Source organism: Diadema antillarum, unplaced genomic scaffold, assembly GCF_040938485.1.
Source record: "Diadema antillarum isolate AM-2024a unplaced genomic scaffold, OU_Dant_1.0 seq00000244_RagTag, whole genome shotgun sequence".
Lineage (NCBI taxonomy): Eukaryota > Metazoa > Echinodermata > Echinoidea > Diadematoida > Diadematidae > Diadema > Diadema antillarum.
The window spans coordinates 868,566-888,753 of NW_027271288.1; the positions used below are offsets into that span (position 1 = coordinate 868,566).

At 39.5% G+C, this 20,188-nt stretch overlaps 2 protein-coding genes across 2 annotated transcripts in view; both read right to left on the bottom strand.

The window, feature by feature from the left end:
• Positions 1–1,899, bottom strand: part of LOC139729510 (inactive polypeptide N-acetylgalactosaminyltransferase-like protein 5) — a 31,587-nt gene extending 29,688 nt beyond the window's left edge. Inside the window, exon 1 of the mRNA XM_071640435.1 lies at positions 1,454–1,899. Within this exon, the coding sequence (XP_071496536.1) occupies positions 1,454–1,899 (446 nt within the window). The remainder of the gene's footprint in view (positions 1–1,453) is intronic.
• Positions 1,900–7,073: 5,174 nt separating this feature from the next.
• On the bottom strand, positions 7,074–16,902 carry LOC139729528 (large ribosomal subunit protein eL27-like). The gene is made up of 5 exons (XM_071640453.1): positions 16,888–16,902; positions 13,128–13,216; positions 12,179–12,348; positions 8,834–8,944; positions 7,074–7,267 (listed from the first exon to the last, which is right to left on the bottom strand). The coding sequence occupies exons 2-5, from the start codon at positions 13,206–13,208 to the stop codon at positions 7,219–7,221; spliced, it is 411 nt and encodes a 136-aa protein (XP_071496554.1). The 5' UTR covers positions 13,209–13,216; positions 16,888–16,902; the 3' UTR covers positions 7,074–7,218.
• Positions 16,903–20,188: the final 3,286 nt, after the last annotated feature.

Genomic DNA, 20,188 nt, shown 5'->3' on the forward strand with positions numbered 1-20,188 from the left:
CATTTATTCGTTCCTTCTGTTTCATGATGTTATATTCATTAAATGATATTATGCATTTAAGTATTCAGTCTTCGGGTGATTCTTTTTTTTATGGCAACGTAATTCAGTTACAAGAGGCGCCACATTTTGACATCCTGCAACAAAGGGCGTAGTGATTCAATATCGCAGTCAGAAGAAATGCAACGGTGACTAATAATTGACGATGAACGGAATATCTTTAACCACAGAAACCACTGTCATTATTCTATGACCCTATAGAAATGATATCAACAATTAACACATCACCCTGTTTGAGGTATTATCATCATCACCTGCGTCGACATGTTATCCCAACCATAGCAGTCTTCGCCTTCAGTATCACATTCGCCGTCAGTATTACATTCGCAGTCATTATCTCAAATTTCACCGCCAAAATGTTTGTTCTTTAATCTGTAGCCGCTGCAATTATTATCATCATTGTTAAAAGGATTGTATTGTTTTGGTCCACTTCAGTTCAGTGCAGTTGGTTGAGGGTGGGGAATTTACATTTTGACTTCTTGTGAGATAATTAGAAACCTCTTATGAAATATATGGAACAGCATATAGGAGGAATGCAAAGTTCATATGACGAAAATCGGCTTTGAAATGGCAAAGATAAAAGTAAAACAAAGCGGTTAGAACTAATAAAAGGTGGGTCCCATCATTTATTAGAACATCTTTGTTTCCGGATATCTCGGCCATTTCAAAACCAATTTTCATCAAATAAACTTCAAATACCTCTTAGAATTGAATGTTGCTGTTTAGTTTTCATAAGGTTTCTCATTATCTCACAAAAAAGTTGGAAACCTGCAGCTCCATCTCAACCAACACTATATCATCCCTGTAATATCACCTTTGACGCACCTTCCTATTATACTTATCATCATTAACACATACCTTCATCATTGTCGTTGTCATTACTGACGTCAGGCCAGAATTCTTAGGGCCAGAAATCATTGTCTAGGGTCAGACTTCACACACGATATAGCATACGTCATCGTTATGACACTTTCATCATCATCGTCATCATCGTCATCATATCATCATCATCATCATCATATCATCATCATCAGCAGCAGCAGCACCATCATTGATGTCCTTACTTCCCTCCATTATGATTATCGTCATCGTCAGCACATTGCCATCAGAATCCATTGTTTGTACCAGGTACATGTATTATGATATAATACATGGTACACTGTACATTATCGATTACTCGAGACTTGACAGAGCTACCAAGTCTCACGCATTGTGCGATGATGCATTCAATGACCACGACATCATCGTCAACACCATCATCATGATGTATATCGATGACCACCATACATGCATCCAGATGGTCGTCGATTATACACCATATCCACTCACTCAAACTTCTTTTAGTGGTAGAGAACATACTACATACATTATATATCAATTGTTTATACATCCACACCTTTGATTTCTGGTATCCAGCACGCTCCGCTCCACTGAAATCTTATCGCTCACGACGAGATTGTAATTGTGCAAGTGTCGGGTGAGTTTCGCCCGCCCCAGGGCCTCTCCGGACAACAACACCGGCTGCCCTCCTTCACCGGGACCAAAGCGGGGAATATCCTTGTCAATCTGGCCCAAAATCGGGTCCAGCTCCTTCTCCTCCCTAGAATGGACGTTCCTCCTCCCGTTGCCCTCCGATGGATGAGCGTGAAAATGATGATGCCCTCCACCACCACCACCTCCACCATCGTGGACCTGCCCGGCATTCACGGGCACGTCGGCAACGATTCCCTGCTGCACGGTGCGCAAAACATCCCTGCTCTCGTGGTGAATGAGGAAGAGGAGGAACGCGAGGGAGAACCAGGCTGTTCCGGAGACAACGACAGTGAAGTATATCCGTGGCATAATGCAGTGAACGTGCGACTGGAAACAACTTCGAGAGAGCACGTCCAACCAAGGAGGTACTACTACTAATACTAGAAAACCTTCTTCAGTAATAAACAGGTGACCTTTATTGTTAATGCTTCCACCTCCTTGGTATGATGTATCGTGTCTTTATATTGATCACATCCACGCGCAGACGACTCATATCAAAGCTGTACCGCGAGATGAGCTACAGCTTACGAACGAGCAAAAAGTATATGGGATGATTAATCATGCCCCTTGATATAGCGTGCACCAAGGACACGAATACGAAAGTGGGCTGCTACGGAGTCCTTCAACGAATAAGGCGAAGGTTGGAGGTTGTTGCTTTTCTCTTTTCACGCTCCAAAACATCGTGCACGTGTAAGCGAATGGAAGCGGAAACTTGACCCTGTTCTTTGACCCATTGCATACTCGCATATTGCGTGATCAAATGAAGCTGAAACCAACTCAGTTTCGTTGATAGCCGTGGACTCCAGTGACACGTTCAAATTGCCGTGAGAGACAGACACATGTGTGTTGGCAAAAATCTCACCCGACCCAATATTTCTACTCCAGCGATAATCGCGAGACGCTTAGAAAAGAAAAATACAGAAAAAGAAGAAGAAGAAAAAAAAAACTGACGATAATCCGTCAAGTCCAATGTGAAAGAGTAACACAAGTTCCTATTTGTTTGTTTCCACGTACATTAATATCCGTGTATAATATGGAATTGCGCACTTTCGATGTAGTAACTATTTGGAAGAAGTGGTGAGAATTCCTCCTGAACACGACACGGAAAGAACTTCCGGAATCAGCGTCAACGAGCCGCTACGCTCTACCACCGCACCAAGTGAGATTCACGCCAAGTTTAGCCCCATCCCAACTTTGGAGTGAGGATCAGTCACGAATCGACGTTCGATGATAGAACGCTGACAAGCACGCTGCGAGCATCATTTGCGCGCGTGTATCCCAGGGGCGGATCCAGGAAAACGGGGTGGGGGGCGGGGGCAAAAAAGATATTTCCGGTGCCACTTCCGGGTTTAATCAGCTGAGAAAAAAAATAAAAATAAAATAAAGATAAAATAAAATAAATCGAAAATTAAACGGGTTGGGCGCAGATGCCCCCTTTCATTTTCTTTTCTTTTTATCCTTTTGTTTTAAGAAAAATTAAAGGGGGCGCGCGTCCGGTGCCCCCCCCCCCCCCCCCCCCCCCCCGATCCGTCATTATATCTGGCTGGATCCTGCGTGCGGCGGTGTTGCGACGACGTCAATCTCGGAGCTGGTGTCGATCGAGGAATCACGTGCAGACAACACGAAACAGAACGACATAATGCAAGCCCACCGTTTGACAGATTAAACAATATTATTTTCATTATTCTTTCCTGTAACGTTATTCATACTTACAGTTTTCCTTATGCTGGTTGGTCTGAAGACTACTTTTGATCTTTACTATCTTTGCTTCACCTTCCTTCATTCCTTAGTTCGACTGTCAGTCATTAATCCATCCATCCGTTCATTCCTTCCTTCCTTCATTAATTAATTAATCATTCATTCATTCGTTCATTCATGCATCAATGCATTCATTCATTCATTCATTCATTCATTCATTCATTCATTCATTCATTCATTCATTCATTCATTCATTCATTCACTCACTCTATAGTAGGTCCACATTGTTCGTAGTTCCTAATTGTGCATAGTTTTATCTAGACAGAGCTACTGTGTTGTAGCTCTATGGTTTTAGTGACTATTCCAACAGACGAGGCATAAACTTTCATTGACGGTATAGGCCTACCACTGCCTAAAAACCCCTCTCTCCTTCAATTACACAAGAAATGCAAAGCGATTTTGCATCCTTGCATAGAAAAACCCATGCAATGCTCAGGTTGACGTTACTAAAACGACAAAGCGACAATTAACAAACTATAATAAACAATCAAAGTTTCAAGTTTCCGTTGATGGTACTTGAAATACATGTATGTATGTCACTATTAAAACTAAAAAGTTTCAAGATTCAGGTAATGGGAATAGAAATCTAATGTATTTCACGCAAATTTAGTTTCTCAAGTTTTCATCTAACACCTAGTAGTTACGTTAGTAACATTTACAATTCATATGAAAAGTGATGCCGTATGAATTTGCATGTTATGCAAATTGATTAGGTAGAAATATCATCAATTCACAACTCTCCGATTTGGGCACAAAAATAGAATAAATACAGCACTTAATAATGAAATGTCATATTTTTTTTTTTTTTTTAATATTCCAACTCAACAAAACTTAGGAGGATACATTCCTCTCCCCCCCCCCAGCAAAAAAAAAGGTGAAAATTTGCTAGTCCTTCAATAAAACCGTTGTATAGAGCCATGACATCACCGCTTCATCTAATTTGCATGTTATGTGGTTACTGTGAATGTCAATGTGTAAAAACTTTGAAATTTCGAAATCTTCTTACTTCAGGTCCAATTTTGATGAATACTTGGGCCCCGTTTTATCAAAAGATATAGTCGATTATAAATTTCCTTACCACACAGGCTGCCACAGACTTACCTTAGAAATCAACTATAATCATAATCAACTATAACTCTTCATAAAACCGGATATTTGCTCATTTCTTGTCAAATCCAACATGAGGTGTGGCATCGCATTTTCACGCAGTATGTCCACGTTTAATATGCCCCTACTTTCCCGGTCTTTTGGCACACTTAAAGTAAATGACACAAAGAAGTCTGTTTACTACTATTCCAAAGAACAAGTTTACATCGGCCTAAGTGAGGAAGCCTCCATATCGGTAAAACTTGGCAAGGCTTTCAAAATGTTACCTTCTGCGAAAATAAAGTTGTGCGTTGTCACGACACTAGCAACAGAGTAGCTATGGTGAACAGTATACTAATGGCAGGTAAATGTTGGTGTCTAGGCAGTCATTATTATGTTTCCACGTAGAGTCCCCAGTAGGACACAACCACACTTTCTATATGTGTGTGTGTGTGTCTGTTGTGCGTGGCAGAGGTTCCTCCGAAATAAAACAATAATTGTTGCAACAGTGCCATGATTGTACGGCACTGTGCTGGAGAAGTGAAGAGCGCCCCCACACGTCCTCACTTTTTTTTTTTTTACTATCCGACGCAGAAAGTTACATCATGTTCCAGTTGACCGACATACATGTACACCGTATTTTGTTTGTGAGGTAGTCATGAAACTCCATACAGATTTTACGTTTTTCCAGCACAGTGACATCGATGGGAGTCATAAATAGTTACTGGGATGATGTCATGACCTCACACGTCCCCAATCTTTTCCTTGGATTTAAAAGATTTCTTGCTATTTACTACCCTTTTTTGTGTGACATGGTTGTTACAAATCAGCAAAGAAAAAAAAAGGGGGGGGGGGGAGAGGGGAAGGGGTAGGTATGGTTCACTGAAATTACAGAAATAACGTTTTTATGCCACGAGTATCTTTATGCAGCAATCGATGGGAGAATTGAGATGTAGTGAGACTATTCCTTGCCTTATTTGGGGTGTGATTGTGGCTACTCATGTGACGAAAAAAAACAACCCACAAACAAACAGTAAGTAATTGGTAGGCCTACCCCCACGCTTCCAAATTCAGATTTTTTTGTTTTTGTTTTATAACCCCCCCCCCCCCCCCCCCTTGTCTTTGTATCAGGGGTGCCAATATTCACCCATCAAATCAGGGAGATTCTGAAGAGCAATGAAAGAGATACAGTACGTATGTCTTACACTGTACACCCTACATACAATGCTTTCTTGTAGTCAATGATTTCATGTCCAACATGCGCGCGCGCACACACACACACACACACACACACACACACACATTACACATTCACAAGGCTACCATAGAAAGGATCTTAACCCATAACTTTCACCTGTCCATTAGCCTGCCACTTTCTACTTGTTCCATTACATATTACAACACATGAACTTTAAAAGTGGAAATTTTCACACGTTCTGTGCCACCAAGTCGCGCAACAAAGGTAGCGTGAAAATAAAAGCATGCAAATATTTTTGCCTGCTATATATCACCACTATGTAATGTTTTGATTCCGCCACCAAGTCGTGCGACAAAGGTAGCGCGAAAATAAAAGGATGCAAGTATTTTTACCTGCTATACATCACCACTATGTAATATCTTGATTCTGCCGAATTACAAACATGCGAAATTCATCTCACTCTGCAGAATGCAAAAAAATTACTTGTGCGAAAATATCCATTTTTACAGTACAGGTGTACAGTGTACTTATTTCCCCTCTTTTCTCTCTCTGAGTTCCCTCTCCCTTCGCTCTCTTTCATCCAGGAGGCAAGACTCACACCACCAAACATCCATTCACATCTTCTACAGTTCATATACTGTACATACAATGTACTTCCAAGCTGTCAAAACCACGAGTGGTTAAAACTGTCATCACCTGCAGCCAGGACTGATCAATCCCTATATGCAGATACAATGTATAACACATTGTCTGGAGTACCATCTAGTTGTCACCTTAAAAACAATTTCGCACACCACAGATATTGTTCCAGCAATGGTGTACGTACTTAGTTCAGGCATTACAGTGTAGTGGTTGTATCACTTGGGCTTTGTTTTTCGTTCCTCTTTCTTCTTTTTTTTTCTATTTTTTTGTAATTACTCTTTATGACATTCACTATTGGAAGACATTTTCTTAGAAGTTAAAAGAAAACCCAATCCTGGAACTTAACTTTGTGCTTTTACTCATCTAATTTCTGAAACATAAGAACACCTCAAATATTCAAGTTGCAGGTTTTGTGTGCATGGGGCCAGAAACAGAGCTTTTTTAAACAATTTATTCAAGTACATTGCATATGCACTTATATCCATTTATCATAAGACACCAATGAATCTATAGATATTAAGGCTCTACAAATTAAGGAAGATAAATACATGTAACTTCTTTGAGGTATCTTCTTCTCCAACAGGACACAATAATCTTTTTTTTTTTTTGTAATTATTTTCTTCGGGGGGGGGGGGGGGGTCGGGTTAGGTCTACTGCACCAATGTAAGACAAGATGAGAACACTAATGGTCACAATTTGACCTTTCAGACATCTCAAATCAACATTCCACACTGTCCACTCCCAGGAAATAACACTGCACCCCGGTACAAAGCAACACAGGAACACCTGAATTTGGGTTGGTAATATCAGTACCAGATTTCACTTTTTATTGCAGGCCATGGTAAAACGCATGTTTTTGGGATGTGTGGGTGCGATCACTAGTCCTTCACAAATGTACAGAGTCTCTCTGGGGGTAAGAATGGGGGCAGTCACTGGTCCAGTTCTTAGAACCTCAGCTTCTGGAAAAACCACTTGTTCTTGCCAGTCTTGTACCTGCATAAATGTTACACACACAGAACAAACAGACAGAAAACAAATACAGTACATATCAAAATATGAAACTATGTGATGAGACAGCAATTACATCCGTAGTAAAAAGTTAGAAAACTCCAAGCATGTTAGCACTAAAAAGCAAGCCTTTGTAGTACAGGGAAAAGTCTTATTTTTTCATGCCTTTTGTTGTGTTTTTTTTTCTTCAAATCTATAGAAGAGTTGATCTCATATTGTGAATGTGACTGTGCGTATGAGAGTTCTATTGCAATGATGACATACGGATTACAGTTCAAGAGATTAAGGGGGGGGGGCAGCACAAGATCTGAATGAAACAAAATTTTGTTGTGAGCAACATAAACGATTTCATCATTACAGCACAATGACTCACCTGGTATCGTGTATGGTTTGTTTACTGTAAAAGTGGTTTCTTTCACGGTGGTTTTATTTTCGCGCTTTTCGCGCTTTGAGGTTGAACCGCGAATTTAACATCACGCGAAAATTTTTTGAGAAGTCACGCGAAATAACCACGCAAGGAAATGTTTTGAACTCGTTGCTTGTTACAACGCTACTGCTCACATGCACACACAAAGATTCCGTGCATTGAGTGTATTGATGGTCAACACACACACAGCGATACCGCGCAATGTAGGTACAAGCATGTTATAAAGTACTCAAGAGACTGGATTTCAGGTAAGCCTGCATTTAATTTTAATTTCTATTTAATAAATAAAAGAATAATTGGATTATAGTTTGGGTTTTCATCTGCAAAATAAACGTTTTTGCCAACTGTGATTCATAGATTTTGCCGACTGCGAATTTAAACACATGCGAAAAAGTCTGCACTGATGGAAATTGCGAAAGTATCTGTACGTGAAAGAAACCACTTTTACAGTGATGCATTTGAGAGAATTTTTTTCGTTACTGATCTTCTCGCTACACACAGTTTCCCCTGTGCAGCATGTCATGCCTGAATCATTCATATCAAACAGCACATTCTCAATTCATATCAAACTGAATTATTCAGTCTTGACAAGGAGTGCCGGGAGAAACGACAGAGAGAAATAATCATGCAATAAGTGCTGAATTGAGTTAAAGACGAGCATACATTGCAACTGCAAAATTCTCAGGAACTGCCGCAGTTTTTTTTTTTTTAATCAAAATTTTGTTATAGCAAAACAGTAAAATATATAAAGATACAATGGATGATAACTCTAGGAGCTGAACTTTTACTTTGTTGTACATACATGTACTAAGAATTTTGTTATACAACTGTAACTGTGTTGGTTATAATGGGAGTGCACTGCGTCATGACTGTTACAGTTTAAGCAACTTCACATGCATGTGACAGCATACCAACATTGCCAATTATTCTTTCTCTGCATGTGTCAATGCCTGTGTTTGTGTTAAGGTGCCCATTTCAATACTAGCTGACTTTAATATCATCACAATATTCCTCCTATTGATCCAAGTTTGAATTCTGTTGATATTTTCTGCAAGATTATTCCAGCACTCACAATTTATTTGGAAAGAAAGAGACACAGAAACAAACATCTGATAAAGTTTTACCTCTCGATGAACTTGGTCTTGACTTCCCTCTTTGCCTTGCGCTTGAGGGTGGGATCCTTGAAAGATTCCTTGTTGACCACCTGCTTGTCAATGACCACATCAACAGAGTACCTGGCCGAGCAATGGATCAGAAAATCAGTGACTCACAACACCACATACAATGTACATAAAGAAGCAAGAGCACTGTCACCGACATGTTAAAGGCACAAAGTTCTTAGTACTGTCTGTCAGTACAGCTGAACTTTGTTATCAAGAGGTCAGAAGGCGATTCTGCAGGTCCCTACTGTAATTTTTCTCCGTTTTCGGCATCCTCATTTAGTAAGCGACCCCACATTACAAGGTACTGTAAAATGAGGAATGTTCATGTGCATTTCAATTTTGCTAATTTTGCGAGAGCCAAGATTACAAGAATAAACTACGCGCAAAAGTTCTTGTCTACACTATATGTATTGAATGCCAGTGACAATTTACGAAAATTTCAAGGAGCAAAAATATCTTGCTTTATAATAATTGTTATGGTTTTCTAGTCCTTTTTATAACAAGGTTCACTTGTACAACATCACTGCATGTCCAATTTCAAACTTCCAGTGGCATACACAGAGATATCAACTGCTATCATTTTGAAGTATTTTGTACTTCTATTTTGCCAAAAATACTGCACCTTTTTTGGCAAATACTGGTTTTCCAAATTTTTTTTACTACACTGCACACATCGTCTGCAGGAAAGGTATCAAATACTGTTTTTCCACCCAAAAATATGGCTTTTCAGCTCTCAGAAGGCTGCAATGCTGTTTACAAGGTTGGCATCCCTGCATACATCTCACTCAGCGATGCCATGTGATGATGCTATGTTCACAGACATCATTTTCTCTACAACCTGCAGGAGAGTATTCAGTCACGGCCTCTGCAGACCCCCAGTCTGCTTCATCTCAGGGATGCCAGTGGCAAATTCTCTTGGGCCGGAATTTTTTTTTTTTGTGAACGAAATTGATGTAAGCGAAGCGCACATCACGAGTGCGAAGTCCCTTTGGCCGGGGTCCAGGGCCCGTTCAAGGGCCCTGGAAGCTCTGGGGTTCTTAGATGCTCTCTGGTGCAATCTGAGCATTTCTAAGGGCTCTTCTTCCCTCAAATCTAATCCAGAAAAATGAGTTTGTAGCAAAAATAAAGAAGTCCTAGTGCCGTAAACTCCGCAGTTTTGCTTCGTTCAGCTGACTCGATCGACTCACCATACTCTCTCAGCGCTGTAGCTATAGCGAGAGCGCAGCATGATCCATGCACCGCACATATAGTACATCGCCTAGAAACACCACACGTTGTTCGATCGCGATCGCACGTGCTGGTATAACGCTTTCCAGACAATACAGGGGAAACTCGGTATAACGAACACTGCTATAACGAGATATCGGTTATAACGAGGAAATTTTCTCGGTCCCAAATTTCCTTCCACACAAGTCTATGTAAAATGCTACTCTTATAGTGAGATCGGCTATAACGAAATAACTGCTATAACGAGATAAATTTTGTGACTTCCAAACAAAGAAAAACATAGTAAATCAAACCTGCTATAGCGAGGTAAAGCAAAATGCCTTCGGTAAAGCTTTACTTCGCCTGTGCTATCATCTTCCGAGATTGTAAAGCTTGATGCGCCAAAAACTGTCTTGTACACACAATCATTTTCTTCAGTGCACTCCAGCTAGCACTGCATGTTGTACGTGTGAAGTGTGTGTGTGCACGCACACTGATACATGCAGAAAATGTGGTGGGACGGCCATATGTATACATGACATCATCATGACGTTTAGCAGGTGTGAGGCAATCTGATGCTGTGACTGGCCTTCTACTTAGGGAATTCCCCGTCTTCACACACACGCAGTCATAATGTACATACAGAATGTGTCACATACACACACAGCATTGTGCAGACCATATTCAAGCTTTCCACACAACACACACCCATACGATAACCACATACATGTATGTGACCAATCCACAGACGATCTTGATACTATCGCAAGCTATATAAATTTACAAATTCAAACATCTACAATTAATAAGAAACACATTCTTGATATTGGATTTCCTTGGCGAAAAACATCTTCTTACCCATAAAGGTGAGTAATTCCCTCACACACAATATCAAGTTATCAGTATTGATTGAAATATGATGGGTAGTCCCACATGTGCAAATTAATGTCTTTATTTTATGCCTTCTTTTATGCCTACTGATATAACGAGATATCGGCTATAACGAGGAAAATGACTCGGTCCCGACCATCTCGTTATATCGAGTTTCCACTGTAATGTGGTCGTATTTTAGAAAAAAAAGAATTTGTAGCAAAAATAAAGAAGTCCTGGTGCCGTAAAATCCGTAGTTTTGCTTCGTTCAGCTGACTCAATCGACTCACCACACCGTCTCAGCGCTGTAGCTATAGCGAGAGCGCAGTATGATTCATGCACCGCGACCGCACCGTACATCGCATAGAAACACCACACACTGTTCGATCGCTATCATCGCACGTGTTGCATGTCCCAGCTAGCAGCAGCAACATCGCGCTAGTTTTGCATGACAGTCGTTTTGTGATATTCTCATGCCCAAGTATATGCGAAACATACTACGGAAATCGTGAAAGTGAATGTCCCGTAAGTTTAGATGATCATATTTTTTCGTTTTTCTTTCTTTCTTTCTGTTTCTTTCTTTGTTTCTTTCTCGGGTTTTCCGGCTTTCCCACACAGACGGAAATAATATCACGAAGCCGGAAATTGGACACCAAAATAATTATGAAAAAGCCAGAATTCCGGCTATTGCCGGAAAACTGGCATCCCTGTTCATCTAACTTGCCCGTGATACAGACAATCCCCCCCCCAAAAAAAAAACAAACAAACAAACAAACAAACAAGCCAAAACATGTCACATATTTTTACAAGTATAATTTCACAAAGCATGATTTACAGAACTTTGTAACTGAATTTGACTGAGAAATAAGAATTACCCTAAAGAAGAAGCAGAAGCAATTTCCCACCTTACAACTACCAGTATTACAAAACCGTATGCAAACAACCTACCTGTGTTAAAGAAGGCAATATTTTAACAAGTTGTTCATTTTGTGACTGAAGATCACTCAACTCTGTATAAAGAACCCACTGCAAAGTATACTTCCTTTTAATACAGAACTAGCTTTCAGCTTTGGAAACTGTTGCAAACTGGCCGGATAATGTTGGTTTTCGTCTGCCAAGTACCACTACTTGCCGCAATCCATGTTTATATCAAGGAGTGTGCAGAATTGAGAAACCATGGGACGAACTCTAGTGTTCTTCTCTTCCTCACATTTTACAAAGACTGATTACCTGGTCGGCATGAGATGGTTGTAGTTGAACAGCTTGATGAAGGTCTTGATGCGTGACCTCCTCTTGACCTTCTTCTTGCTCATACCCTTGGTCACTTTGCGTGGGTAGCGGTCGATGCCAGCCACCAGGGCATGGCTGTACGGCCTGTCGGAGCTGCCGTCATCGTGATTCTGCCACAAGGGAAGAAAATTGTCACCAAAAAAAAAAACCTTTCAGCTGCATAATCATCGACCACTTACATCAGACTTGACAAAGGGCAAAAGTATGCCATAATTAGTGCCAACACAAACGCATTCTAACAGCTATACAGCTGTACGGTAAGCAATGTTAAACTAGAATCCAACAAAATTGTATAAAACAGCTCTACATACTTTTATGAAAAAATAAATAAATATGGAAACTCGAGACACTCTAGAGGATAGCAATGATTTATCCTTTACATATGTAGCACTGAGCAAAAAAGCTTCATCCATTACGCATGGCAATGCATACAGTCAGCAAAAGAAAAACTCTCATTGCCCATTTGCTGGTAAGCAATGTTTACATGCTTTAATACTTCATCAGCACTGATGCCTGCTGACCATATGTAAAAGTGTGTGGTTTTGTAATGCACACTTTGTGCATCTTATTTTTTATCCATGGTGCTATGTACCACTTGCCTGCATGCCAAGGACAATCTAAATTCATTACTTAGCAAGTAAACTAAAGGGTCATTCGCCTGTTATAAGCACATGAATGGAGCATCTTCCAAACAGACCAAGATTCTATTTGGGAAGGTGAGAGAAAATATAGTAATTTAGTACTGCCCTGAGATCACTCAGAAAATGATTTTCACCCATTATCACTCACATGGCCACTTTTCTCACTTTGATGGTGGAAACAAGTTCTTCAGTTTATACACATCTTCCATGGGGAATGTACAAATGCTGCCATATGGGGGTGTACTCACTTTTACAATGACTGCCTTGCGTCCAGCATAGCGCCCGGAGAGGACGAGGACCACACGGCCCGACTTCATGAACTTCCCCATGGCTGTTTCTGAGGTAGAAGGAGAGAAAAATAGACAGGACAATTTTAGTACATTACCTGAAAACTGAGTTGTAGACTGAACAACTGACTTTCAAAACATGGATAAAGCTTTTCAATACTCTGCATGCCACATCATTTCCTGTCCACAGTAGAGCAAGTTCATGTGTGAAATTTGTGCACATCTGACTCACTAGCAAAATCAAAGAGCTAAGTTTTAAGTTGTATCAGGTAGGTGTTAGAAAAGGAGAGACAACTCTTCGTAATTCATGGAAAAACATGTTTTGGTTCAAAGCGTTACAATGGGATATCTAGCATTCCACCATACACTTTAGAGTCATGCTCTGCACCGCTCTAGTTGCAAGGCGAAGTTCGGAGACGAAGAACGCATTTCGTCTTTCGTTGAATTACAAGCTTTATTTCCCCGTAAAATTTTAAATGAAATACTCGAATTGATTAAGAGTAGTTTAGGAAAGAATTCAAAATTATAAACATGTTATTTCTAGTTTCTTCATAATGCGCAAATTGAAATGAAGTGAAAATTAGGCCATCTTAAAAACCTAATATTTTTCTATAATGCGCAAATTTCCGCATGTTAGTTTTCTATCCTTTAATGTGGGATATTTTGATCTTTCAAATAAAGTACTCCGCTAAAGCGAGCACCAGCGTGCTTTTAAACTATTTGCTGTTAAAATTGTCAGTTTTTCATCGCATTTTGATTCGCTGCTCCAATTCAAGGTACACAATTCACTGATGCCAACACACTGAAAGAGAGAGAGCGAAATGCAGTAGGGGCTAGTATTTCTAGATGTGAGAGCGCTAGTTCCGATTATTGATGCTCTCTTTTGTCAAAGCACGTGATTTCCACCTGTAGTTAAGCACATAACTTCTCGGCAGTGCCGCGCATGACTTCAAGTTCAAAGGAGAGCAGGAGTTGTCTCTCCTTATCTACATGTAACACCTCCTTGGTTGTATGATTAGATCTAGAAGTTCAAAAAGCCAGAGAAGAGGCAGGTAATGGTAATTTACACAGAAGAGCTGTGTGAATGGTAGTGTATACAGATGTCACACGACATGTAGGCTATTTATAGTATACACCCACACACATGTACTTTTACCATTCATTCACAGTTGCATCACGTGGTTGCATCCATGGCCTAAGACTAACATTCAAGTGGCTGGATACATGAATAATACTACTAGACTCCAGATCTAGTTACAGCTACAAGAGAGTGTGTTTTAGAATACCTGGTTACAACCACATCAATACGAAATGTACAGCAGCCTAGATTCACAGACTCACACACTGCCATCACGAACAAATAGCTTCATTTTCCTTACATTCCATTCTACAATTTCTAGTTGATATTAAATATTCTTACGATGGTTTTCAATCTAGAATCTATTCTCATCAATATCAGTTTGGTTTGAGAAGATGGATTTGAAATCAATCATTTATGATTTAGATATGGATTTGAAATCAATCATTTATGATTTATAGATCACTGACCCTAAGAGTTATTACTATTTAAGCAAGTCGCCCATAATCCAAGCATCTTGATGATAGCACTACCATTACCCTGTGCATACTTTTACACCTAGGGTCTATGTACTTTTGGCACTGTTCACGCTCTTTATTAAAAGGCACGTTTCTGTCATACATGGTGTGCAGGGACAGAGGGCTGCGCTTGCTACAAATGTAGCAGCCGGAGTTTGACATAGACCCCTAATTTACTAATAATACTAGTCTCTGTAGTATTAATGTCTGAATACAACTGATCCTCTAATAAAATAATGCTAATTTAATCGCAAGTTCCCAAGTCAGGTGTACGGGTTGACCGAAAGATCGGTCTGTATCTGTCCGTCGGGGAATGTTCCGCGGAGACTACGTCTGGCTTCATGGATCCCCTCCATATACAGACCGAAGTCAATGATTGCGGCTCCTGTGTGGAGCAGTCGCGCACAGATCAAACGTTACGATAAACCAAATTTCAGACAGCTTTTTTACATTCAAACAAGTTTGACATGACATGACACATTATGCAACAATATTTGGGATAAATTTCTCACATTGTGCAATCGAAATACTCACATAAACTCGGTTATAACGCAGAAATTTTATCGATATCGCAACATCGCCGTTCGCAAGCAGTAAGTCGCCATTTTGAATCTGTAACCCAATCACATGCGAGGTACCGTAGTTATGGGTAAACTCGGCCTAGCGGGTAAAGTCGGCCGCCAGCGCGCACAGTACATAAAATTGTACTGTGCGCTCCGGCGGCCGACTTTACCCGCTAGGCCGAGTTTACCCATAACTATGGTACTTGTTTTAGTAAAACAAACACGTAGAAACTACCTCGCATGTGATTGGCTAATATATTCATAGTGTATGTTTCTGCAGTTTGAATGTCACGACGCGACAGGCTGTGTTTTACGTTGTAAATTCTACTAAAATGTTGGATTATTCATTAATCTGGTGAGTTTAATGTATTCTTAAAAAGCTAATTTCATTATACAAGCTTAAATTTGCCGACCGAGGGCCATGAATTAGACGCAATCGAGAAGGGTGAGGTACCTCACCCAATTTTCCATAAAGACAGTGGTTAAGAACATCCACACAGCAATGGGTACTGATACAAGTTCCGTCTGTCTACGGTGGACAGCGTTAATGGCAAAGTATAAAAGAGTCCTACGGACAGACGGATCTTTCTGTCTAGTGTACAGGTAACTTTAAATCCATCTTATCAAAAAATACAAACAAGGTCGATGTGGTCAATGAGAATGATGGGAGGGAGGGTGAAGCCAGGGGGGAGGCATTGCCGGAAAATAAAGCTGTCTAAGTAAAGTATTATAAGGAATGATAAATGAGGTCATTTCAATCGCTTGTGAATGAACTAGGATTAAACATAGTTCTAACGTAGTCGTAGACCTTTAAATAGGCCTATAGGCTAGAGTCTAACTTAGTCATTGCGATTTGCATGTCGATAAGTGTGACGAAATGGCTACGCTTACATGTCACAGAGCAGGTTTCATACACGCAAAGCTCCTTGACAATACATAGATTTGGCCCTAAAAGTTACAGCGTGTGGTTGTTTCCATACCGTACTAGCCTAGTTGTGACGTTAGAGTTCCAACACTAACCGTTACACGTGTAGATCTAACGTTGCGTTAGTATTATTCAGTCATACACAAGCGAGCAGCACTTGACTTGCACTTGCAGATCAAGCGATCAAGCGACGGGGTACGCAGTTAAATTTAAAGCAAATTAAAACATTGAACTATAGGTCTATGTAGCTTAAAACCATTAATCTTGGACGAGGACTACTACTCTTTGGAAATGTAACTGTGAGTGACTGTAATGTAGAAGGTCTTTTATTATATGCAGAGACTTCATCGACTGACATCTTTTAGTGATTTCGATGCTGATGAATGAGAGCACGCACGTACGTCCACACACTTAGGTTACAGCACAGCGGCATCAAAGATACTAGGTATCAACCGGTGTATACGCATAACATTCTCATAGGAAAAAATGACATTGTGCACAATTTACAGTTTGTCGTAAGTACCTAAATAGTTGTATATTGTTTCAGATTTACTGTTTTTGGATCTTAGCTTTCGTGATCCCTACTTTTAAACCACGATTTTAAGTGATTTACAGCATATTTTCATTTCTCTCATACCCTAGTCACGGAGAGTCTTATTGCAAAGGAAGTTTGGGAGGGAAGTGCATTGTGGGAAATATACACGATCGGGTGTATGGTGGCCGTGAGTAAAAAAAAAAAAAGAAAAAAAAAGAAGAAAAAAAAGAAAGATAAAGTACGGTAATGAACAAGGCAGGCGTAGAGAATTCACTATTATCATTGCTAGAATTGTTTCTTTAGGAAAAACCTGCAAAATCGTAGCCCGAAGGGTAAAATACATTGCAATGCCATAAAAATTCCTCTAAATCAAGGAAAACACATGGAGCTATCATACATATTTTCGACATCCACATCGGAAATAAAAACATATATTTTACCAATGATTCACGAGTACTGCACAGCGCCCATCATAATACAAATAGTCTCCTTATGTAGACCTACCGATGTTATATTTTCTTTCTTTTTTTCATGTCCTTGTGTTCCCTGGAATTAACTCTGGCTATTTTATGAAGCATCTTCATTTAGCTTGCTAAATCAAAAATTAAAAGCAAAAACAAAAACAATGTTTTTTGCGACATGTTTCGACTGGGTATAGTGATAACAGATGTGCAGTATCTAACACGAAGGTGAATCAAATGTTGTGCTTCAAAGCATATATATATATATATATATATATATATATATATATATATACACGCCAACGTATATTTTTTTTTTTGTACCTGTATCATGTAATGTCCACTCAACATTTCAGCTCAACATTTCAGCTTGGGAAATGTCTAATGTATAAACTAGGCCTATTACATAATTATAGCGCCGATTTCACCCTTGACAACTGCTAGTGGTAGTGGTGATGATGGCTGTTGTTGTTTTGTTGTTGTTTTTAAATCCTGATTACAATTACTCTCCAAACAAAATGATAATTGTGGGAGGAATAATAGGCCTACCAATGGAACCGTAAACCCATCAACATCGATCCTCACATCACTGAGCTCTCGGGTAGAGATTTGTGCACCATAAAAACTATGTAGGCTGCCAAAGGTCTCGGAAGACCTCCCTTGTCTTTGGAAAAAAGAGAAAAAAGTAAATGAAAGAACAACACGTTATTACAGCAATAGCTTATAGAATAAAAGAAACGAAAACTGCGATTAAAAAACAAAAGCTATTAACCTGCTCCATACGGGAACCTGGTGGCCTGTGTATTAAGTCTATGGGGATTTCAGAATTTAGTATGGGGCGGGTTAAATAAAGTTCTTTCTTGGTTTCCACTCCACAGTGTCCACAGCCTTTGGCCGGCCTGCAGGTCCCCCCTCCCCCATTCCCCCCCCCCCCTCCTTAAACAAAGTGTTTCGTGGACACGGACACTCAACATGCCACCGGCAGAGTGATGGGATGCATGCAAGCTTGATGCGAATCGAAACCATTATCATATTTCTTTGATGGACCTGAACGATGTCATTTGTGTAGCTTGGGAAAATGATGCCCTGCGTGCTAGATCTGTGCGTGATTGATTCACTTTGCTCGAGTTTTCATTATCGTATATAACTACTCACGTAGATGAATAACTCAATCGATCTTCCTCTCTCTAAAAAGACAAAAAAGCAAAAACAAAACAAAAATCCCCAAACATTATGATACAAAAAGAAAAGAAAAACAACGTCAAGAATATAATCTTTTCAGGCCCTTTTTAGAATGGATGACTGAATAATGAAAGATATACACTTGACTTTTTTTTATTTATGAAATCATGAGGGTTTTGTGATTGATCCCGCGTTCAGATGACGTGAGTACATTGGATTTTCATTACACTCCTATCAACTGCTCTTTTATAGCGTTCTTGAATCTTTTGTTAAAGCGTGGGTCTAACCACTTTGCATTCATTAGTTATCACTATATAGGAGGGGCAATTATCGTACAAGCTTTTTGATTGCTTAAAAAGGCCTTTTTTTTTGTACTCACTATACACGGATCGTGAATAGATCTGACACTTAAGGACAATCCTCTATAAATTTCTTGAAAGATATGAAAAGCATCGAAAATGTGAGGTTCTTCAAATGCCACTTAGGCCTATGGGAAATTGGCATTTTGATAATTTGAATTATATCATGTCTATCTGAAGAGAGTACTAAACACTATATGAAAGAGGGGGAGGGTGTGGGAGGGGATATCATCCTCCCGCGCTGGTGTCATTTTCATTTTCAAAACTGAAATTCAACGATGTGCACACTTTGGGTGAAACATTTGGACAATTTTCAATCAATAAAGAGAGAAAAATGTTCACATCGGGGGGCATATCAACCCCCCGATCGACGCCCCTGGGTCATTATTGCCCTAGGAAAATGTCATGTTATACGAAAAAAAAAAATACTGGTATATAACATAGGTGAGCGAACGCATTTGTCTTATCGTTTCGTTTGCCCATCACTATTATTTACTGCTTATGAGGGGACTGCTTTTTAGCAGCTCGCTCCATTTCCGTTTTTCCTTGATAAGACTTAGTTACAGTTGGCCTATGCATTTCCTTAAACTATGTTTTGTATTATTGTAAAAAGCGAGTTGTTAACCAATGTCATATTGCACTTTATGTTTTTGTTGGAAATGAAATAAAATGAAATGAATGAATTTGTTGTAATAAAAACATGCATTCAATCAAGACACAGATACACAACAAATTCACTCCCTTAAACACACCACCATCCATATCCATCCACACACACACACACACACACACACACACACACACACTTTGTATATGTGATACTATATGTCTGTTTATGCCATTGTAATGAACGCACACACAAACACATCCGCTAATTTCTCTCTTTCTCCCTCTTCCTCCGTCTTTCTCTATCAGTTCTCTCTCTCTTCTTCTCTCTTTCAATTGTTTTAAAATCCTTTGCTCCAGAGAAAAGAACACTCACAGATTTTCCTCTGAAATCTCGTTTATTATTGTTCGGACAAAGTGAAACTGAATACAAATATCCTGATATCTCTTTTTTTTTAACGCAAAACAGTATCATATGACTTAAATGAATTTATAGAGCAAGCACTTCGTCACAGTGGACGACTATATTCATCAAAAACTTGCAAGGATTCAAAAGATGTAAGAAAATCGAAAAAACTGCACTTGAGCATCACATTGCAATTGTTATCTTATGTGTAAAATGTGAAATGATTGCAAGGAATGAGAGGTGTATTCTATTGAGATCATGCGTATTTTCATAATTCCGTTACATATATATATATATATATATATATATATATATATATATATACATATGCGTGTGTCTGTGTGTGCGTTTTCTTTTTTTTGGGGGGGGGGGTTATTTCCGTATATAGC